The 20598-nt window shown below is 40.9% G+C and overlaps 12 protein-coding genes across 12 annotated transcripts; 4 read left to right on the forward strand and 8 right to left on the reverse strand.

Annotated features, from left to right (window-relative positions):
* Positions 1-335: 335 nt before the first annotated feature.
* On the forward strand, positions 336-4808 carry XRN1 (chromatin-binding exonuclease XRN1; the record flags this gene model as incomplete). The annotated part of the gene is made up of 1 exon (XM_018134118.1): positions 336-4808. The coding sequence occupies one exon, from the start codon at positions 336-338 to the stop codon at positions 4806-4808; it is 4473 nt and encodes a 1490-aa protein (XP_017989610.1).
* Positions 4809-5039: 231 nt separating this feature from the next.
* Positions 5040-5828, reverse strand: BUD13 (Bud13p; the record flags this gene model as incomplete). The annotated part of the gene is made up of 1 exon (XM_018134117.1): positions 5040-5828. The coding sequence occupies one exon, from the start codon at positions 5826-5828 to the stop codon at positions 5040-5042; it is 789 nt and encodes a 262-aa protein (XP_017989611.1).
* Positions 5829-6005: 177 nt separating this feature from the next.
* SAE2 (ssDNA endodeoxyribonuclease SAE2) lies at positions 6006-7094 on the forward strand (the record flags this gene model as incomplete). The annotated part of the gene is made up of 1 exon (XM_018134116.1): positions 6006-7094. The coding sequence occupies one exon, from the start codon at positions 6006-6008 to the stop codon at positions 7092-7094; it is 1089 nt and encodes a 362-aa protein (XP_017989612.1).
* An 87-nt stretch (positions 7095-7181) lies between these two features.
* On the reverse strand, positions 7182-9788 carry AGC1 (citrin; the record flags this gene model as incomplete). Its single annotated transcript, XM_018134115.1, has 1 exon — positions 7182-9788. The coding sequence occupies one exon, from the start codon at positions 9786-9788 to the stop codon at positions 7182-7184; it is 2607 nt and encodes an 868-aa protein (XP_017989613.1).
* Positions 9789-10261: 473 nt separating this feature from the next.
* On the reverse strand, positions 10262-10792 carry AW171_hschr84668 (C2H2-type zinc finger protein; the record flags this gene model as incomplete). The annotated part of the gene is made up of 1 exon (XM_018134114.1): positions 10262-10792. The coding sequence occupies one exon, from the start codon at positions 10790-10792 to the stop codon at positions 10262-10264; it is 531 nt and encodes a 176-aa protein (XP_017989614.1).
* Positions 10793-11861: 1069 nt separating this feature from the next.
* Positions 11862-12464, forward strand: AW171_hschr84669 (C2H2-type zinc finger protein; the record flags this gene model as incomplete). The annotated part of the gene is made up of 1 exon (XM_018134113.1): positions 11862-12464. The coding sequence occupies one exon, from the start codon at positions 11862-11864 to the stop codon at positions 12462-12464; it is 603 nt and encodes a 200-aa protein (XP_017989615.1).
* Positions 12465-12550: 86 nt separating this feature from the next.
* On the reverse strand, positions 12551-13153 carry PST2 (flavodoxin-like fold family protein; the record flags this gene model as incomplete). Its single annotated transcript, XM_018134112.1, has 1 exon — positions 12551-13153. The coding sequence occupies one exon, from the start codon at positions 13151-13153 to the stop codon at positions 12551-12553; it is 603 nt and encodes a 200-aa protein (XP_017989616.1).
* Positions 13154-13672: 519 nt separating this feature from the next.
* EAF3 (Eaf3p) lies at positions 13673-14755 on the reverse strand (the record flags this gene model as incomplete). The annotated part of the gene is made up of 1 exon (XM_018134111.1): positions 13673-14755. One exon carries the CDS (start codon positions 14753-14755, stop codon positions 13673-13675), a length of 1083 nt encoding a protein of 360 aa, XP_017989617.1.
* Positions 14756-15468: 713 nt separating this feature from the next.
* On the forward strand, positions 15469-16932 carry YCK3 (casein kinase YCK3; the record flags this gene model as incomplete). The annotated part of the gene is made up of 1 exon (XM_018134110.1): positions 15469-16932. One exon carries the CDS (start codon positions 15469-15471, stop codon positions 16930-16932), a length of 1464 nt encoding a protein of 487 aa, XP_017989618.1.
* Positions 16933-17848: 916 nt separating this feature from the next.
* On the reverse strand, positions 17849-18205 carry AW171_hschr84673 (HHL147Cp; the record flags this gene model as incomplete). Its single annotated transcript, XM_018134109.1, has 1 exon — positions 17849-18205. One exon carries the CDS (start codon positions 18203-18205, stop codon positions 17849-17851), a length of 357 nt encoding a protein of 118 aa, XP_017989619.1.
* A 63-nt stretch (positions 18206-18268) lies between these two features.
* AW171_hschr84674 (HHL146Cp) lies at positions 18269-19171 on the reverse strand (the record flags this gene model as incomplete). The annotated part of the gene is made up of 1 exon (XM_018134108.1): positions 18269-19171. One exon carries the CDS (start codon positions 19169-19171, stop codon positions 18269-18271), a length of 903 nt encoding a protein of 300 aa, XP_017989620.1.
* An 815-nt stretch (positions 19172-19986) lies between these two features.
* On the reverse strand, positions 19987-20562 carry RTT105 (Rtt105p; the record flags this gene model as incomplete). The annotated part of the gene is made up of 1 exon (XM_018134107.1): positions 19987-20562. The coding sequence occupies one exon, from the start codon at positions 20560-20562 to the stop codon at positions 19987-19989; it is 576 nt and encodes a 191-aa protein (XP_017989621.1).
* Between the last annotated feature and the right edge of the window lie 36 nt (positions 20563-20598).

Consider the following 20598-nt stretch of genomic DNA (forward strand, 5'->3'; position numbering starts at 1 on the left):
TTAATTTTCACCGAAGGGCGATAGGCTTATATAAACACTATCGACCGATAACTAAAAGAACAGTTAAAACCACTTCAAAGCGACTGAAGAGCTACAAAAACCATCGTGGGTATTGCCGAGTACTGTTCTACCTGGGTTTAATGAATACATCTTATGTTACCCTACATTTTAGTGTTACCCTACCTACACATCATTACAAACGACTCACGTCTTGGAACTCTTTTACGTGATATCTGAAGTTGCTGCACATGAGTGTTTATTACATGAACAATCATTAAAAGGATACCTAAAAGACCTTCTGAGGTAATATTGACATTTGAATAGGCTATTTTAAAATGGGTATTCCTAAGTTTTTTCGGTATATTTCAGAAAGATGGCCGAATATCTCTAAATTGATTGATGGAACTCAGATTCCTGAGTTTGATAACTTATACCTTGATATGAATTCTATTCTTCATATATGTACCCATGGTAGTCATGAAGATGATTTGAAGAAGAGACTATCCGAGGAGGAAGTGTTTGTGAATATATTCAAGTATATTGATCACTTGTTTCATACGATTAGACCTAAGCAAACGTTTTACATGGCAATTGATGGTGTTGCGCCAAGAGCCAAAATGAATCAGCAAAGAAGTCGTAGGTTCAGGACAGCTATGGATAGTGAAAAGGCGCTTGAAAAGGCTATTGCGAATGGTGAACAAATTCCTACTGGCGAGCCCTTTGATTCTAATGCGATTACGCCTGGTACTGAATTTATGGAGAAGTTGACAAAGAACATGAAGTATTTTATCCACCAAAAGATCTCAACGGATTCTGCGTGGCAAAATATCAATGTGATCTTCTCTGGTCAAGAGGTTCCTGGTGAAGGTGAGCATAAGATTATGGAATATATTAGACAGCTTAGGTCTGGAGCGGACTATAACCCTAACACGAGACATTGTATCTATGGTTTAGACGCTGATTTGATTATTTTGGGCCTTTCCACCCATGATCCGCATTTTGCATTATTGAGGGAAGAGGTTACTTTCGGCAGAAACCAAAAGACAAAGCCGTTAGAGCATCAAAACTTCTTCTTACTACATCTTTCTATATTAAGGGAGTACCTGGAATTGGAATTCAGAGAAGGTATGGATGATATGCCTTTTGAGTTTGACTTTGAGAGGCTATTAGATGACTTTATCCTCGTCATGTATGTTATAGGTAATGATTTCTTGCCTAATCTTCCTGATTTACATTTAAACAAGGGTGCTTTACCTGTCTTGCTACAAACGTTTAAGGAAGCTCTAAAACATATGGACGGTAACATTAATAACAATGGTACCATAAATATAGAGCGATTCAAAATTTGGTTAGAGTATCTATCACGTTTTGAGTTGGCTAATTTTGAAAAAGCTGACATTGATGTTGAGTGGTTCAATACACAATTAGGACAGATCTCGTTGGAAGCTGAAAGGAAAAGACGCAATGCAGGGAAAAAGCTGCTTTTGCGCGACCAGCGTAAAATAGTTAAAATACTGAAGCCATGGTTATTAGAGCTGACGAGTAAAAAACTTCCAGAAGATGTTACTGATGAACAAATCACTATGGACCCACCACTAGATCACGACCTAGCTGTAGAGAATCTGGACTTCCTCAAAGAGCTTGCTTTTGAACTAGGTTTGGTTGTTGTACATTCTAATTCTAAGGATTCTTATACCTTCAAGTTGGACTTGGACTCATTTAATCCTAGTGAGAGCGATGAAGAACGCTCAAATCGTCGGAATGAGTTGCGGCGTTCTGTAAAGAATTTTGAGCAAGCAGTTATTGTTAACGATAAGAAAGAATTGGAAGAGGTCCATGAGGTTTATAATGAAAGGTTTACGAATTGGAAGAACAATTATTATGAAGAAAAAGTGGGGTTTTCAATCAATGATGAAGAGAAGCTCACAGAAATGACTGAAAACTATGTTGAGGGTCTTCAGTGGGTGTTATATTACTACTACAAAGGATGCCCATCGTGGTCGTGGTACTACCGTTATCATTATTCCCCACGTATTTCGGACATTGTTAAGGGTTTGAATGTTAAAATTGCTTTCGACAAAAGTAGTCCTTTTACACCATTTCAGCAATTGATGTCTGTGTTGCCAGAAAGATCCAAGAATTTGATTCCGCCAGTATTGAGACCCTTGATGTATAATGAAAAGTCTCCAATATTAGACTTTTATCCAACCGAGTTAGAGATAGATAAGAACGGGAAAACAGCTGATTGGGAGGCTGTTGTAAAAATTTCATTTGTTGATGAAAAGCGATTGGTAGAGGCGATGGCTCCATATATGGATAAGTTAACCGCAGAGGAAAAAGCAAGGAATTCTTTTGGCTGTGATTTACGGTTCGTCTTCAACCCGCAAGTTGACAATCTCTATAAGACTCCATTGAAGGGTCTTTTCACTGACATTGCTCATAATCATTGTGTTGAATATCCTTTTAAACCTACAAGCTTGCCTCATGACGAATTGATCTACGGTTTGGCAGATGGCGCTAAACTAGGAGTACAGGCCCTGGCAGGTTTTCCAACATTGAGGACGCTTAACTTTGTGAATAGACTCGAATATAACGAGTGTACTATTTTTCAACAACCTTCTAGGCAACAATCAATGATGCTTTATATTGAAGATCCTTATAAGGTTGGTAATATAACAGTACCGGAGATTGCTAAAAGACATATGAATGGCATCGTCTATACTGATTGGCCATATTTACGTGAATCAAAAATGGTTTCCATTAACGATGGTATTAATATATACGAGGCTTATAATTCACCTACAGATAAAACGCAAAACTTTATCAAGAGGGCTGTTACTCAAAATGATAAGAACGAGTTCAATACTATGAGATCATCACTAAAACACCAATATTCCAAGAAGATGGCTATAGCTTTGGATGATATAGTTGCCGTTGTTGGAGTTCTTCGTGTTAATGGTCTTGTAAGACAAAATGATGGATCTTACTCTAAAACTTTTAATGACAAAGTGGAACTTTATCCCTTACAGTTAGTTGTACCAGACGTGGAGAACAAAGATGAAAGGTATGTGGAAACGCCACCACTTCCAATTAATGAAGAATTTCCGGTTGGTTCAGGTGTTATATTCCTCGGCGATTACGCATATGGTGGAGAAGCAGTCGTAGATGGGCATTCTAGCTCCACAACTTTGAAATTGACTATTAATAAACGTAGTACCAAGCATGAGCCAATAATTGGTAAAGCAAGAGCGAACGCAGATAAGGAAGCAGTGCGTTACCTACCTTCCTATGTTGTAGCAAAAAAATTGAACATTCCTCCGTTATTCTTGTCTAGAATTACCTCGAGATTTATGATTAATACTGATAAACGCCCAGTTAACGTTGGTTTAATGATTAAATTCCAAGCGCGTAATGAAAAGGTCTTAGGGTTTAGTAAAAAAAGTGATTCTGGCTGGTTATATTCTAACCTAGCTATGGACTTATTGCAGCAATACAAAAACATGTTTCCGGAGTTCTTCCGTGCCCTTAAGGATACTATGGACTTCAATATGCCTCATGTCACTGACCTTTTACCAAAAAAATCACCTGAAGAAGCTCAAGCCCTTATTGACGCTGTGGCGAGATTCATCAATGATGTCAGAGAGCCTTTTGTTACTGTATCCTTGGAAAGTGATTCATTGACAAAACTCTCTATGAAACTGGTCGAAGAAGAAATCATCAAATATGAACAATTGCAAGACAAACCAGAGCAGAAGAAGCTGACTGCGGTTCCTCGTAGCGCTGTCTTGGACCCTAGAAAATCATTTGCAATGCTGCGCAGTCAAAGATTTGACCTGGGAGACCGCGTGATGTATGTCCACGACTCTGGTGAAGTTCCGTTATTTGCCAAGGGTACCATCGTAGGGTATACTACTATTGTGAACCGTTTGTCTTTACAGGTTCTATTTGATAAGGAATTGGTTGTTGGAACTACGTTTTCTGGAAGATTATCTACGAAGCGTGGTCTCAGTTTGGATTCTTCTCTTCTGCTGAATATCTCTAACAGACAGTTTATTTATCATTCGAGGGCGTCCAAGAAGGTCGATCAGGAGTCAAAGAAGAAGAAGAACACTAACGTTAATCCAGCTGTTACACATGAACAGCGGAAGAAGAAAATTGATGAAATCAAAAAACAACAGGCCCATGAACTTTTGAATATGATAAAGAACACGGATGCAGAAAAGGATACACCAGAGGCAACTAGTTCCCTCTCTTCAGCTGGAGGTGCAACATCTCAGAATAGAAACCCAGCTACTGTTACTCAAACGCCATTGAATACTGTTGGTAGAAATAATGCTTCTAGCATATACAATGCAGTTGTTGGTCGACTCACTGATATTCCATCTGTACCTCAGCAGCAACCTGTGGGATTTGTAGGTCACCCAGGCTATGGAAACGGTTTCCCACCACACTTTATGATGCCAATGTCAGCATCTGGTATAATGCATCCATCACATAATCAGATGCTAAATTTCGCGCCTCATTCTAACTCTAGAAATATACAAACTGCTTCTTCAGCTCCTCTACCAGGTGAAGTCTCGACTGATTATAATTCTAATAATGAAATGAAACAGCAGGCCACTAACGAATTGAAAAACTTCATGAAACCGGGTGTGCAGAACGGTGAAAACAACAAAAAGTGGAACCCTAAACGAGGTGGAAGAGGTGGAAGAGGTGGAAGAGGCGGTAGAGAAGGAAGAGAAGGAAGAGGAGGAAGAGGTGGAAGAGGAGGAAGAGGTGGAAAAGGAGAAAGAGATGAAAGAGCTTAAAGTCACACTTTTATAGAATCAGCATTTCTTAACACTTAACTTAATCTTCCGAGGAGGAAGCGGTGCATAGCTTCAAGCCACACAAGATGACATTCATTTATAGAATCGGCATTTCTCTGAACTCAATCTTCCGATGAGAAAGGATTAATTATATATGGAATACAATTATAGTTTACAACAATTGTAACATAAAAGTATTATGTATTGCTGAATACTATGATTTTAGCTATTTTAGTCTCGTTGTAGTGTATAGTCCTGTATCTGTTTCTCGTTTATTTCATTCTGTTTAGCAAACCACTTTCGCTCAAATCCCGTTGATCTATCTACCCCGTCCCATCGCCAGCCAGGTGCTATACCAAACCGATTTTCTGGATATATACCTTCATAAAGCTTTCTGCCTAAAGGCGATGTCTTAACCTGTTGCTTTCCATTTTCAGCTGTAAATGCAATTATAGGATCTTCAGTTTTTAAGTTATCCTTATCATCAATAGTACCTTTCCAACCAGGATTCTTCTTTTGATATAACTGAATATCACTCATATTCAATTCTGCAAGTTTTCGCTCCTTAGCTCGCTTTTGAAGATCATTTCGCAGCGCCTTCTCTTTTCTATAGGCGTCATAATTTTCTATTACACGACCAGATTCATCCCTAAATACTGTAGATTGGTTACCACCTCCACTACCACCTGCTTCTAGCTTATCTCGCTCCTGTTTCTCTTTTATTTGCCTAGCAACATCCTCTGCACTCTGTAATCCAGCGGAAGCGCCAGATGACATCTTAATTGGCTCTTCTTTCTTAACATCAACAATTTCATTAGTATCTAGATTCTTCCACAGACCAGTCTTCTTCTTTTTAGGATCCTTAGACTTAGAGTTTAAACGATTATTATCAGTAAATACAATCTGCTGTGGTGAATCCACTATATTGACATTTCGAGCTGAGTTTGAGCCTTGTTTTGACTTCGACTTAGAACTTTTCTTGGAGCCGTAAGTTTCTGATAGATAGTTGTTTAAAGACATCAAATCCACTATTAGAGGTCACTTTGAACCATTATCAGATGTATGTTATAGAAGTTTTGGTTATAACATGGTTTTTTCATTTCTCCCTATTAAAATTCTACCTTAAGAATTCTTATAATGAACAACAATTAATTGAATGTTAATAGAGCAAGATTACTCCTAGTTTTGACAGTTAATATGACTGCAGGTAGTCAATCTTATGAATTAAAGGATTGGCTACGTGATCTTTCATGGGAGCACATTATTTCATTACAATATGACATTGCAGATGAGCTAGCAAGGCGTGTACGAGATATGCAAAATAATCAACGTCGTATGCCCTCAAATACGTCCGATACTGAAGATATTACATGGTCTGAAATTAGCGAGAAGCACCGCTCACCGAGTGGTAAATTCTTCGTGAGTGCACGTAATCAACATATACCCAGTGACGCGGATTTAAATTCTCAGCCATTAATACCTGGTACTTTAGAATTGAATGGCAAGCAGTTTTTGCTCACCAGCTCTCCGCTAAAGAAGGATACATTTGGTGAAAACTCCAAAGCATCGAATTATATGCAGTCTTCACCAGCTATGAATTCTCCAAATGTTAAGATCGAGTCCCCACAGAAGCCATTATTTAAAAGCTATACTAAAATCCCTCAGCTTAAACAGGAATCTTTAAGGCCAAAAGTCGTCTCCGATGTTGAGGGTGACGAAGAACAGATCAGTGACTCAGAAGGAGATTTGACTGGTCCAATTATTAAAGATCCTCCCTCCTCTTTGCGACGACCGAAAAGAATCAAAGTTGACTTTAATATCAACCCAATAACAAAGAGACCCTGGATTTACGAAGATTTCAGCCCAAACCATGAAGTTATTAATACACTATCCAAGTCGAGATTAAAGGACTATAGGCGAACGAAAATGAACGAAATGGCTGGTATTGAACAGGAAGAGACCAAGACGTTGGCTAATCATGACGCGAGCTTTAATGAATCATTCCCACTTTACGAAAATTTAAGACACCGCTCTAAATCACCTCCAGGATATGGTAGAATGGATTTCCCCACTACTCAGGAGCTTCGCGAAGAAAAGGAGCTGGCACAGGAGATGATTTACCAGAGAACAAAGCACAGGTTCAAGATGGCAGTTCAAACTGGGATACCGCGAAGCGAGCGAGAATACTACTTCAAGAATGCACAATTGAACGAATGGGTTGACAACGGGGAAATCACTTGGTCAAAGGATAAGCTACAGGTTTACAGGAAAACACCGATAAGATAGTTTATTTAGAAGAACGGAAAATTATCATTATTTTTATGATTACATATCTCTCATGAGGAGTTAATAAATAAGTGTGTTATGACCATATTAGGTGTCGCGATTATTAGAGTTCATGGTTTTTAACACGGAGTGGAATCGTTGATAAGCGTTATAATCAAACTTCGCAAAACTATAATCAAGATCCATAAATAATTTTGCGGTTTCGCAACTCTTATTGTAGTAATTAAAGAAATTCCTTCTATATGGCATCAGCGTAGGGCCATATAGATCGGAGGATAAACCTTGGTTGCTCTCAACTGGAAATATACTTGCAAGACTGTCTTTTAGTGGTTGGAAAATGCTGTTCATTTTTGGTGAGTTATCATTCCTATTATTATTATCGTTATTAGTTGCAGACTGGGTCGGAAATATGTTTTGGAAAATCTCATATGCTGCTAAAGTAAAACCAAATTGCGGAGAAGACCTTAAGACACGGGCTGGACCACCTTTAAAAAAGCTGCGTAAACCTTCTTCCTTAAAAATTGTTCTGAAGGCATGCCATATGCCATTATACATGGATTCACCTTTCCTGGGTTCAATTTGTAATCGCGTTTTTACAACATCCACTGGCGTAGTTAGAAATGCAGCAGGCATTCCAGCCAGAGCACCAGCAACTAGTAATTGCCAAGTGCTTAGCCTGCTTCTCTTATTTGAATCTTTAGGATCAAAGTGAAAAATATCAGCTTTAAAATGAGCATAAGAAGGAAAGTAAATGGCTGAAAAAGGGATATCTCTTAGTAGACATGCACCTGCACCTTTATACAATCCCCGGAATCCCAGTGACCTCACAATGGAAAGAGCGTTAATATGCTTTGTAGGAGAAGTGGTAGATTCGGATTTAACTTGCAAACGAATCTTCACTATTTCTAACGGATTTGTGAACATAACCTGACAGGCGCCAGCAGAGGCACCAGCCAGTACCTCACTAGGAAACGATAATTTCCCACTTCTACTGGTTAGTGCCTCACGCATATAGTCATTCACCGTTAGCTTGATGGCTTTTTCAGGCGCCACTCCAATTAGTTGTGGACCCAATCCAGAGTACATTCCACGAATACCTTCCCTTGAGAAGATTTTGACCATACAGTCCAAATAGCTCTTGTACCGTGAATTCGCTCTCTGGGCTTGCATCCTAGTCTTAATCATATCAATTGGATATACAGCAGTAGCGCCAATACAGCCAGCAATGGAACCGAAAAAGAAATTATAGATAGAGTCCCATACAGGATAGAGGTACATGTTGGAGTTCCTTGTTTCCTTCTGAATTCGTTTTAGTTCTAGTCGGTGTACGACGTCATGCAAATAGTTAGGATTCACGATCTTCATAACATCTTCCAATGTAATATTATCATGAGAATGGATTTCAGATGTTGTCTGAACGAGTTTGCTCTTAAGGAAAGGAATTAGTCTCAAATACCGCGAGAATATATTCTCTTCATTTTTATCTGTAACATTGTCACTGATAATATCTTTGCAATCTTCCCTAAACTTTTGAAACTTACCTTCACCAATGGTGCCACCTTGTAAGTACTCTTCTTGGAGAAAACTTTCTATGATGGAATCCTTCTGCTCTTGTGGTACATTTGCATCTTGCTCAGGTAACTTCTTGAACTGCGAAACCACGGAAAACAATAAAGACAACTGGGTTGGTGTAAAGTCAATAATGTTATTCACTTTATTGTATTCAACATTTAGAAATGAAAGTAAATTATTTTTTGTAATTGGTCGTTCCCTGACCTCCTTCGCAGTAAACGCATGAGCTTGTGCAAAGTTATGCACAAGCTGGTTCAAAATATCAAAATTATGGAATAGAAAGAATAAGTCCCGGAAAACCGTGTAGCTCACAGCGGTTCCGCTCTGTATTCCACTATTGGAGGCGGCTGCCAACTGTAACGAACTGAACACGCCCACAGGTACTCGATGCGAATAAAATAGCCTCATTAAAGAAATGAGGTCATCCTTCATAATCAGCGTAGATTTAGATTGCACATCCTTGTAAGCCAAAGCATTGAAGCCCAGCCGTAACTTTTCTTCACGGATATCGTTTTGTATCATACATATGATCGAATTGAGGGAAATACTAGGCCCAAACGCAGAAGACCCGCGAGGAAAAACCTCGTACCATCGAAACCACTCAAACCCGTTCCAGTCCAGAAATAGATCGTTAGAAACTATAAACTGATCAGTAACACAGTCATGCAAAAGCCCAAGGGTAGCGCGAAACTGTTCTGCATTAAGATAGAGTTCATCAAATGTCAGAAACTTGTTACCGTAATTAATTGATTTGGCCTCCCCCAGGGGCCGCTTAACTTCGAATTTCCTAAAAAACTCAAACAATATAATGTACTGGTAGCCTTCATACTCGAGAATGTTATTGAAATGAAACCAATCATTCAAATTAAGGTATCCTTTGTTGTTCTCATCCATAGCGAAGAAAATACAGCCAAACACATTTCTGGGAATTTCATTTAGATTATACCTGCCACCTGCAAAATTAGAATATGTCGACCGAAAGTTTAATAGCAAGTCAATAAAGTCATTATAATTAAGTACTAGCTCGTTTCTCCCGCTTGAAATTCCATTAGGTTTAGCATAAGCTTTAAATATTTCCAATTGACGCAATTTCTTGCCTGTGCTTGAGTTAGCTAATTCCATTGCTTATGCAGAGTCTCACTATCCAGCATAGCTGCCATTACGACCTTTCCTGTTTATACCGTGGTTAGCAAAGTTTTCGTTATGGTTAACGTGGTTTGGTTATTTCAAATAATGGGATAAAAATAAAAAACTTTTCTTGAATAGGTGGCAAAAAAGGAACAATGAACAAACCCCACACTAAAAACGAATTTGTTAAATGAACGCCAAACAAACAAACCCAATTTATAAATAAACTAAATAAATACAAATAAATAAATAAATATAGTATAGAAATTGAAAAATAAAAATAAAAAAAAAGTTCGCATTTAAAACAGAAAAATACAAATAAACAAATATAAAAAATAAAAAAATCTATGCATTTGGGGGCGGTGTCCCGCGCCGTTTATCTTCTTAAGGCAAAGAACAACAATAGTGACGTTTCATATTTTTTATTATTGGGGCTTACCGGCAGTTAAAAATATGTTTACATAGTGCTACAATTCGCTTGAACGGCCAGAATCAGTATCCTGCAGGGAACTCTTCTCGGAAAGCAGTTCCTGTTTCTTGTGTATCTTCAAGTGTCTATTGAGGTTGCTTTTAACATTGAAGGTCTTGTTACAGTCGTTGTATCGGCAACGATATGGCCGTATATCTGCATGGATGAGCATGTGAGTGTTTAGAGACGTTTTCCGCGTGAAAGCTTTCAGACATACTGGGCAGGTCTTGGCTGTCAGTCGTACACCGGTGGAAATAGGGGCGTTGACATTAACATTCGCAGCCATTGGTGTTGGGGGAACACTATTAGCGCTAGCAGAAGGCATATACGGCGAAGCAGCTACATCTGTAATACTGTCCTCGATTTCTCCCCCACCGCCCGCGCTCGACACGGGCGCGGCAGCAGGCTGGGGAGCTTTATCCGCATCGTCCTCGTCTTCGTCGCTGTGCCGCGTCCAAGGGTAACTTTGAACCGGCCCTGTGAACGTAGTTTGCATTTCCTGCGAATGGAGAGATGGCGGCATGCCCATGTGGCCCTGTTGCTGGCCCTGTTGCTGGCCTTGCTGCTAGTGGAACATGCCACCGCCATAGAATTCTCGGGCTCTCGGGCCTTCGCTATATATGCTAGCTAAATACTGTCCCCTGTCGGACGTCACCCAGTGCTGCGTTGTGGCAGTCTACGTGTGCGACTGAAGGACTGATCCCTCAATTAACAGGAACCCATTCCTTCTCTGCCAAAATGAGCTTGCCTGACTAGGCTACATTTGGGTTTTGACGCCCGGAGTCCTCCAGCGGGGAACGTTTTTAGCACGCTGCAGCACATTCCATTTGCGCGCCGCTCCCGTGCCTTCTACAGAAGTTATAAACCTCTTGAGTATAGTCTTCCACACGTACAGCAACCGTTCGGCGTATCCTGCATTAAGTCTTGATAACACAACCCCTGCTCCTACGTATATCCCCAGATTTGTTTCTTCTGGTAATTAAAACAACAACGCGAGGCAAAAGTACGACTCTGGTGGAGAATACAAATTATATATAGGGAACCGCACATTGACTCGATCTGCTAGTAATAAAATAATAAATTACTCGCTTTTGTGGTTCATCCACCTCATATGTGCGTCGTTTATCCGTCCAACAATGCAGAAAGTCTCGCACATTGCCTGCTTAGTCCCTGTCTAGATCTGCGCCCGCAGCAAAAAGAACATCCGCTTACTTAACAGGTCGTCCATGATCATCCCTCTCTTCGGGCCTTCTTCGGTCTTCCAGAACGCGACTGTAATTGTGGTCTGACTTTCGCTCCCCCAGGAGATCTCGCAACTTTACCTAAGATTAAGTGACTTTTAAGCCTGGTCATGTATTGCGCGGCTAATTTAAATGACTAGGCTAGCTAAAAGCCGTAATTTGTTGGACTTAATTATAAGTAGATAGGCAAGAGGTTTAAGCGTTTCGAATTAAAAAATGTCACTTTAAAATAAACTCTATATATATAAAAAAGGACAAGAATTAGTTAACTTTTCTAAACGGGGTATCGCTGAAGTATTACCTCTTATCTTGTTTTCTAGATTTCCTATACTATTATACTGACTTTAAGTTGTTCTAATGCTTTCAAACGAAGATGAAAATGGTGTTCTTTTCGCACAATGGCTAGGAACCCAGCCACAGGAAGATCCATTTTGTTACCAGCCCTATAGCGGGCCGTTTCCCAGTTTTCCTTGGACCGAAAACCTAGTGCTGGATACTGGGTCAGCAGGTTCTGCTTCGCAGTCGGACGAGGATACAGAATTTTACAGCAATTTTGTTATTCCACCATTTACACAGTACACGCAACAGCAGCCAAACCAGCAACCACAGCAGCAGAAGCAGCAGCAGCAGTTAGAACGCGAGCCAGTTTCTAGGCGGCCAAGACAGCGTAGCCCCCTCAATGATCGCACTTGCCCGATCTGTCACAAAGTCTTTACTAGGAAGGTTTCTGTTAAGGTCCACATGGTAGTTCATGTTAACACGAAACCTTACGCATGTGATTATCCTGGTTGCAAAAAAAAATTCAACGTCAAGGGGAATCTACAACGGCATTCTAAGTGCCATAGACCCAATAACGACACGACTCGTAAGAAGGGTGTTGCAAATCCCAGGACAAATAACGCGGCCACAACCGCCAGCGCTCAGCAATATTTGTCTGCATGCCCCGAGTCGATCCAATGACTTTTTGAAGGACTGAAATAGAAACAAACGAATATTTAACAAAAAAAGCTAAGATTTGAGTAGAAACCTAGTTTATTCACGTATGTCTAAATAGATGAGATGGTTTGGAAGAAGGTTTGGCCTTGGATCTCGGCTACCTTCAACTCTGTCTCCGATGGTTGGCGCGAACCGTCTGCGCCTGCAAGGGTTCCTGCTCCCCATGGTGAGCCTCCATGTGCTACTTCGGTATTGCTTAGATACTGAGCTACGTTCTTGTAGCCTAGCGAAATGAAGTTCATACCGTGGTGAACGGGTACTGAAAGCGAGTTTAAGATGGTAGTTTCGTTACCTGCACCGGTCCCGGTTGAAATGAACATACCGAAAAACTTACCGTGTAGGGCGCCGCTTGCCCATAAACCACCGGTTGCGTCCCAGAATGCCTTCCACTGCGCTGGGAATGAACCGAATCTAGTAGGCATACCAAACAAGAAATAGTCATAAGAAGTTAGCACATCTGGAGTGGCTACAGGATAGTCTGGCTTTGGTGGAGCATGTAATCCCTTTAGTGCTTCCTCGGGAAGGGTTTCGGGGACAAGGTATATGTCCGCGCTACCTCCAGCAGAGATAACCCCCTGGCGTTCAGCCTCTGCTAACTTGGCAACGTGACCGTAAGTAGTGTAGATTATAATTGCAACCTTCTTAGTAGACATCTTATTCTCTAGAAAATTCTAAAACTTTTGGCACAATGAATGCAGTAATAAAATTTTAACCGGTAACGCTAGAGATCAGGAAGATCATAATGGCTTCTTATATATAGTATTTTAGTTACGCTATTTCTTTTGACTGGGGTTTTACAGTTTGCAGTCCGGGTCACAGCCAAATAGCCGCTTATACATAATAGAATTATTCGAAGAAAACTACAACAGGGGTGAAAATTTGGTTTAATTTTAGGTCGGGTGAAAGAACAATTTACGAAAACAGGCATATTCGATTGATAAGAACCGAAAAACGTAATAACAGCGTAACCCGAGGCCTGTCTGTGGGCTTTACTGTCTCAGTTTTGGACTTTTAAAGACATTGATAGCTTGTTGTTTGGGTAGTTTATCGATAAAAAGTCGCTTAACGTGAACTAAAAACATTAAGCTTACTAATTGCTTACTAATTTCTTTCATATTCCTTTAAATAACCTACTGTGGAAAAATCTAGTGCATTGTTAAGACGCTTAGTAACTACATACCTAACGCGACACCCTCATATTGTGCACTTGTATTTACGTAATTGTTAGGTATCAATGTCGACGACCTATTAGCTATCCATGCAAGCAGAGTTTCACATTGTGAGACAACCGTGTGGCAGCTTTTCTCATCCATTGTAGTGCCTGAGATAAGCTCAGGCATGAGACTAAGTAGCCTGATAAGATGTATACCGCCGTATATTGTACTTGGGCGAGGGTATGACGACGTCAGGACGTTCGTAGATCCTTCTTGATTCTCGTCATTTTGTATGATTGTAGCCGTTGTGCCTAGAAGCTCGCTAAATTGCGGACGCTCGAGGCGGTACAGTAGCAGGTGTGAAAGCGCCTGGTCAAAGTAGAGACGGATGCCTTCGACAAACTCGTGAAGTAGGGTTTGGGAGACAGGGGACGGCAACTGGGCCGATCTATCATCGCGATAAGCGTTCAAGATCTCCTCCGCTGATGGAGAACACGGCAACGCTAGCAGTTTGCGGTCCTTAGTAATCAGTTCCCAGTCATCAACAAGTAGAGATTTTAGCGCTAGAGGCATACGTAGTAGAATACGAGGAGTTTGATGCTCCTGAAGCACTGACTGAAGCAGTTTCTGAGATTGTGTTGTGGGGTTCTGAGGATCTGGGATTGCGGCGGCGGCAGCAGAACCAGAGGTGCCCCGTCCTTTATTCAGCGGCGAGCGCTCGCGCTTGGCTGAGGTGGCACCGCTGCTACTGCCACTAGAGGGCGCTCCTCCCTTGCTTTTGGAGCGCTTGGCTGCTGCTGCAGCCTCCTTCATGTCGCGTACCAGCTGTTTCTTTAGAGCCAAGTTTTCGTCGTTATATGGACGGATACGCTCCTGGCTGACCCACTCGTCCCATGTAGCCTTCCAACCCTGATAATGTACAAACCAAAGAGGTCGACCAAGCGCATCTTCAGGTAGTTTGTCCTCCTCTGTAGGCTCCACTCTGCTGTTATGCTTGTCGCGATACGTCTTCGTCACTGGATCGTAGATCCGCAAAACGCGCGCTTCATAAAGTAAAGGCCCATGGTAACAAAGGCATTTCCCATCAATCTCAAACTCCATCCTTACTCCATTCACGACCTTTAATCTCTCCGCTACCTGCGTGGTCTTCTATTCGCTGAACTGATTGCCAGATACCTCAAATTTTTCCAATGCATCGCTTCTGCCTATTATTAGCCCTAAACCCTTATTTTTAAAGCACCTTCCTCACTACCACCTAGATAACATCTTACAGTCGCTCCCATCCCTCCTCAACCACCTGATAGCACACCAGCCGGTCCTTGATAGCCAGTAGTTTCTAAGTCATGACCGTTATAGTACGTCACGTTGTACGATAGAACATATCTTATACAATACGCTATGTTATACAATGAAGAACGGCGGTTACAATAGATGCAGGGTCGCAAGCCAATATAAAGATGCTATATAGTACTAAAGCACGCTTTTAAACGTTCCCATTGTGATGATAAATGCCTCTTTCATAGCTTATCCAAATGTCTGTTCCGTATAGGGCAGCGAAAGAATTTTAATTTTCAATTACCTTTTTTGTTCCACGTTCTTTGTTCCTCAAACACTACTTTGAACAAGGTACACATAAGGATTCACAGCTGGAAGTAGAGCGACAGGCAGGAAATAGGACCTCTGAATTGTGTTGAGTTATACCAGGAAGTGGGTACTTGGAGAATTCAGCTTTTATTATAGAGATTGATACTGTTACTACGTGGCAATATTATTTTAAGCAGCAACGTTGCGGAAAATAGTTTAGTGGAAGCATCATGGGGAACCGACAACCTCAGCATGTTGTGGGTATCCACTATGCAGTAGGCCCAAAGATTGGTGAAGGCTCTTTTGGTATCATCTTTGAGGGTGAAAATATAATGGATGGATCCAATTCTACTTTAGATGAAAATGAAGTAGGTCAAACAGGTAACGGTACTCGTAGGCCAGTTGCGATAAAGTTTGAGCCACGCAGGTCGGAAGCTCCGCAGCTTAGGGATGAATTTAGAGCTTATCGGATACTTAATAAGTGTCGTGGTATTCCCCGTGCGTATTATTTTGGTCAGGAGGGAATACACAACATTCTTATTATTGACTTGCTTGGACCGTCCTTGGAAGATCTTTTTGAGTGGTGTGGAAGAAAATTTAGTGTGAAGACTACTTGTATGTTGGCCAAGCAGATGATTGATAGGGTCCGCGTAATCCATGAACGTGATTTAATATATAGGGACATTAAGCCGGACAATTTTCTCATTGCAGAGTACCAGAGGGAGTTGGCAAATGGGGAGGTTGTGAAGAGTTGTGCACAGTCAGCTAACCACGATCCTAACTTGATCTACGTTGTAGACTTTGGGATGGCAAAACAGTACCGGGACCCAAAGACTAAGCAACATATACCCTACCGGGAGCGGAAGTCGCTCAGTGGAACTGCGCGTTATATGTCAATTAACACGCACTTTGGTAGGGAGCAGTCCCGGCGTGATGACTTAGAGTCACTTGGTCATGTATTCTTTTACTTCTTAAGAGGCTCATTACCTTGGCAGGGACTCAAAGCTCCAAATAACAAGGCCAAATATGAAAAGATAGGATTGACTAAGCAGAAACTAAAACCGGAGGATTTACTGTCGGAACATGTTCCCATGCAATTTGCGGAATACTTGAAATACTGTCGTGCGCTCAAGTTTGAAGAGGAGCCTGATTATGATTACTTGATTTCCTTGATGGACTCAGTCATGCATGACTTGCATCTAGAGGAAAATCAGGAATATGACTGGATGGAATTGAATGATCATACTGGCTGGAATATAAAGATTAATAAAAGAGCCAACTTGCATGGTTATGGGAACCCCAATCCTGGTAACTATAACAACAATACGAACAATCCAAACCATAAATCACACTCGCAGCGCCAATCGGACCCTAAACAACCTTTCCAACAGGTTCTGACATCATCAAACCATCAACAACATGCCTACACCAAGAGTACTTCTAAAGCTCAAAAACCACATTCGCAGTCTGCACCGCACAGGGGCTCCTACTCGGCGAAGCATAGACTAAAGTTCCCATTGAGCGGGAACGAGATGTTTTCTACAAATCCAACAGCAAAGCAAGCAATGGCAGCTCAATCTTACGATGCTTTTGGGAAGCGAATGCTGAGAACAGGTCAACAGAACCAATCTGACCATGATTCACTAGCGGAGCCCGGTGTTTTTGGTAGGCTATGTTGCTGCAGTTGGTGTTGAAGGCCCAGAATAGCCTTAATAAATTTTTTCAAGTATTGTTTTGTCATTTACTTTCTATAAAGGATGATTTTAAGGCTTCCGTTTCTATTATTACTTTGATATTCTCGTTGCGTTGATCGCCATTGGAGACACATTACTTCGATATGCTCATTTTCAAAGTCATTACGCGAATTACAAATGTTTGAACTCTACACTGGATAATAATGATTTACTGTGCATACAATTTTTCAGCACTCAAACCATACTAACCTCAACATGAGAAAATACGAACGGAGCTGACGAGTTATAATGAAATAGCGAGCCCGGAGGATGTGGTCTATCAATTCTATCCAAACTATATGACTCTAACTTATTATTGCATATTTTCAAGCAATGATCAGTAATCATTGTCAAATTTTGTCGTCGACCGCCTTGTCTAGTGTTAGTAGTTGCATTAGTTGTCACTCATAAAGACTAACATATCTGTAAAATTTACTATATTTTTTACTACAGCAATACTCGGCGCGGATAGTTTAGCAAACCATTGGTCGATCGCGTCACTATCCTACTTTTGCCTGAAAAATTGATTATATATTTGTATATTATTCATATGCTCTTAAAGCATTGTTATTCCATCGTCATTAGTTTTCTCATTAATCTGGTTCACCATGTTTGTTTTGATATTACGCTGGTCAATGCTTTTAATTAAAGAACTCAAGCCTAACCTTTTTATTTTTAATCCATTCCTCCACCCATAGGATTCGCCGAAGTCCAGCTGTCAACGGCAAAATATCACCTAATCTCTTGACACTTCGATAGAAGTCAATTGAGTTTCTTCTCAAGCAAAGCCTCGGGTACATAATTCTTTAAGCCCGACGACATTGGAGAATGAAAACATTGTAGATCCTTCCGTGGCTCCACTTTTCGAAAGATGGTCTTACACTCTCACCTGACATTTGGTTTCTTTTTGGTGATGTATCCCCAATTCATGACCGTTTAAAGTCACAAGAGCTCCATTCTTAAAGCATTTCAAATAGATATCCTTTCTAGTAACGTTCTCCTCGGATCCGCGTCGATCAGGGGCACTTGGAGATATGACGACATTGCCGCACTGAATCGTTGTTGATAAGTCACTGCCAAGAAAAACAGATTTGGTGCCAGTGCATAACGTCATAAGTTTTATATCATTTGCAATGCCAGATTTGTGAAGCTGAGACATGTCCCATGCGATTACGTAACCGCTCATGTCGCTGCTGTATAATGTATCAGTTTCCCTATTATATGTTAACCCCATTATGCGCTTTTCATGGCCCACAATTCGTAATTTAACACCGTAAGGAAAACTGCCATCCCAGAGCTATATATTATTACCGGAAACAGTTACGAGAGTACCTGTGTCCAACCATAGGCAGCCGCGAGATGTCAATTCACTAGCACAGGAAACGCGCTCGTTAGCCGCAACAAATAAGCTTCCAGAAGTCGAACCCTTACTAAAATCGCATATTGCGATACCGTTCTTACCGTACTTTGCTCCTGCCATAGCAAGCAAGGACACATTTTCTGGATTCAAATCAATTGCGGTAATTCCTGGACAGTGACGCTGAAAAATTGGATACCTATTGTTCGCAAATTCGCATACAAATAAATGGTCACCTATGACAGATGCAAATCCCATATTACACGTAGACTCCCCAAACCAAGGTTTTAACTCACGAATATGAGTTGTAGACTTAACCTGTTCATTTTCACAGTCGCTACTATTAAAGGCGCATTTATCGTCGCCTACTACAAGCTCGTTCCTCAAGTATCTTTTATGATTGAAACGCCTAATAACTTTAGCATCTCCAAGTTCTAGTGACGTCGATATTAAATTTACCACGCCGTCTGCATGGGCAGTAAGTATAAGTTGATCATGATAAGAACAAATTTTATCTTCACGTTTTTTCATTGCCTGAATATATTTTGGTCCCAAGAGCTCACATAGCACAATCTTTTCACCAGGTATAGATACCGATTGAAGCTCTTGCATTTTACCTTTGTCACTGTTATAACGGAAAAGTCTTAAATTCTCATCTGTTCCATCCTTATAAGACACCATAATAACGCCGTTCTCAGGCTCCACAGCTAAGGCTGATGGAACTGCTCCGGTGTTGAGATTCCAGTATTCACTTTGCATTTTCTTTGTAGTATAAAATTGTTCAGTCATTGTGCTTTCACTTAAAAACATATGCGCTTCCGGCTGCGCGTCCTTATTACCCATTACCTTAATATTGTTAGAAAAATGGTGGAGCCAATAACTTATAACATAAGAGTCTCCTGGTTTCAATTGCCTTGACCTATATATGTTAAGCGCTTGAAAGGTTTGGTCACTGGCTAAATGCCGAGCCCTAAGCTAAAAATGCAACCCATTCTTGCCTACCTAACTTTAAAACTACGAAGAAAACTATTAAGGCGATTAGATAACTAAATGCCATTCATTTTAGACTATCGTAACCATAAAAGGGGCTCAAACTTCTATCTTTATTTTAGGAATTTTAAAGTATAAACATTTTTACAGCCCAGCACGGAATTTTTTCAGTTCACATGTAAATTAACCAGCAGTACATAAAGGGACCATAAACGCGAAACTTCAGTAAGCAAGTATGTGTCACAATCTACCGTCACGTAAACGTGCACTTGTAATTATTGCTATCTTAAGCAATACAGCTCCTTAAGTAGTCGTGAAATATTCTTAGAATATGACGTATCGGAATTTACATGTCAATCTCCAGTAAGGTACAAAACAGTTAAGGCATTTAATTGTCTAGTTAGAAGCCGATGGCGTAATGACCCCAATCTATACGATAAGAGGGTGCAGGACATTCAGTCGCCCAATTAGTTATTTGTAAGCTGGACGTGAAGGTGGTTTCAGGTCCGAGGATTGTTAGTAGTTTTAATTGGAAAAGGAATGTAAAGGCCCATATTGAACAGCATCTGATAGTAAATCGGCAGTCACATCCAGTGATCTACTACTCATCCTTGAGTCTGCTCAAGAGCTTCACGTGATAATCCAGTAGTAGGACGGTCACGTGTGGCCTAGCCGATGTTGAAGGTTTCCATCATTGCCTCAATTTGGCGCTGTTCATCCTCCAGCCAGCGCTCGTATTCCTCCTGCTGCTCCAGAAAGTGCAGCAGTTCGTTATAGTCACTGCTCGAGTCGCTTTTGTCGCGATGCGGTTCGTCGGAAGGCGCGTTCGATGGCACAGACTGGTTGCTGTGGACGCTGAGGTCATCAAGTATATCGTTTATGTAGTCCTCCTTAATTGCATGCTTTTCAGCCTCTTCATTCAGCTGGTTCAGTGACTTTTCCCATTCTTTGTCCATGACATATTGTGACATATCGCCGCGGTTATTGAGCAGCCTGCTGTCTCGGATTGCGCGCCTACTTTGTTTTGAGATGTCATACTGAATCTTAGACTTTGATATAGGTGACGAAGATGGGTTATGGATATCTTGTCTCATTTTGCGGCGTCTGTTAATGATGTTGTTTACCACTGATCCTTCAGAATGTAACTGATGATTTTCGTCTTCCGAAGAAAGGTCTGGCGTGAGGTCTTCATCATTTTCCTCATAATGTAGTCTTGGAGGACTGCTACATAGATTTCGATTCATTAGTTTCCAATGCCGGTTCCGTTGGATTGCAGTTTC

The sequence above is a fragment of the Eremothecium sinecaudum genome, chromosome VIII (assembly GCF_001548555.1).
Source record: "Eremothecium sinecaudum strain ATCC 58844 chromosome VIII, complete sequence".
Lineage (NCBI taxonomy): Eukaryota > Fungi > Ascomycota > Saccharomycetes > Saccharomycetales > Saccharomycetaceae > Eremothecium > Eremothecium sinecaudum.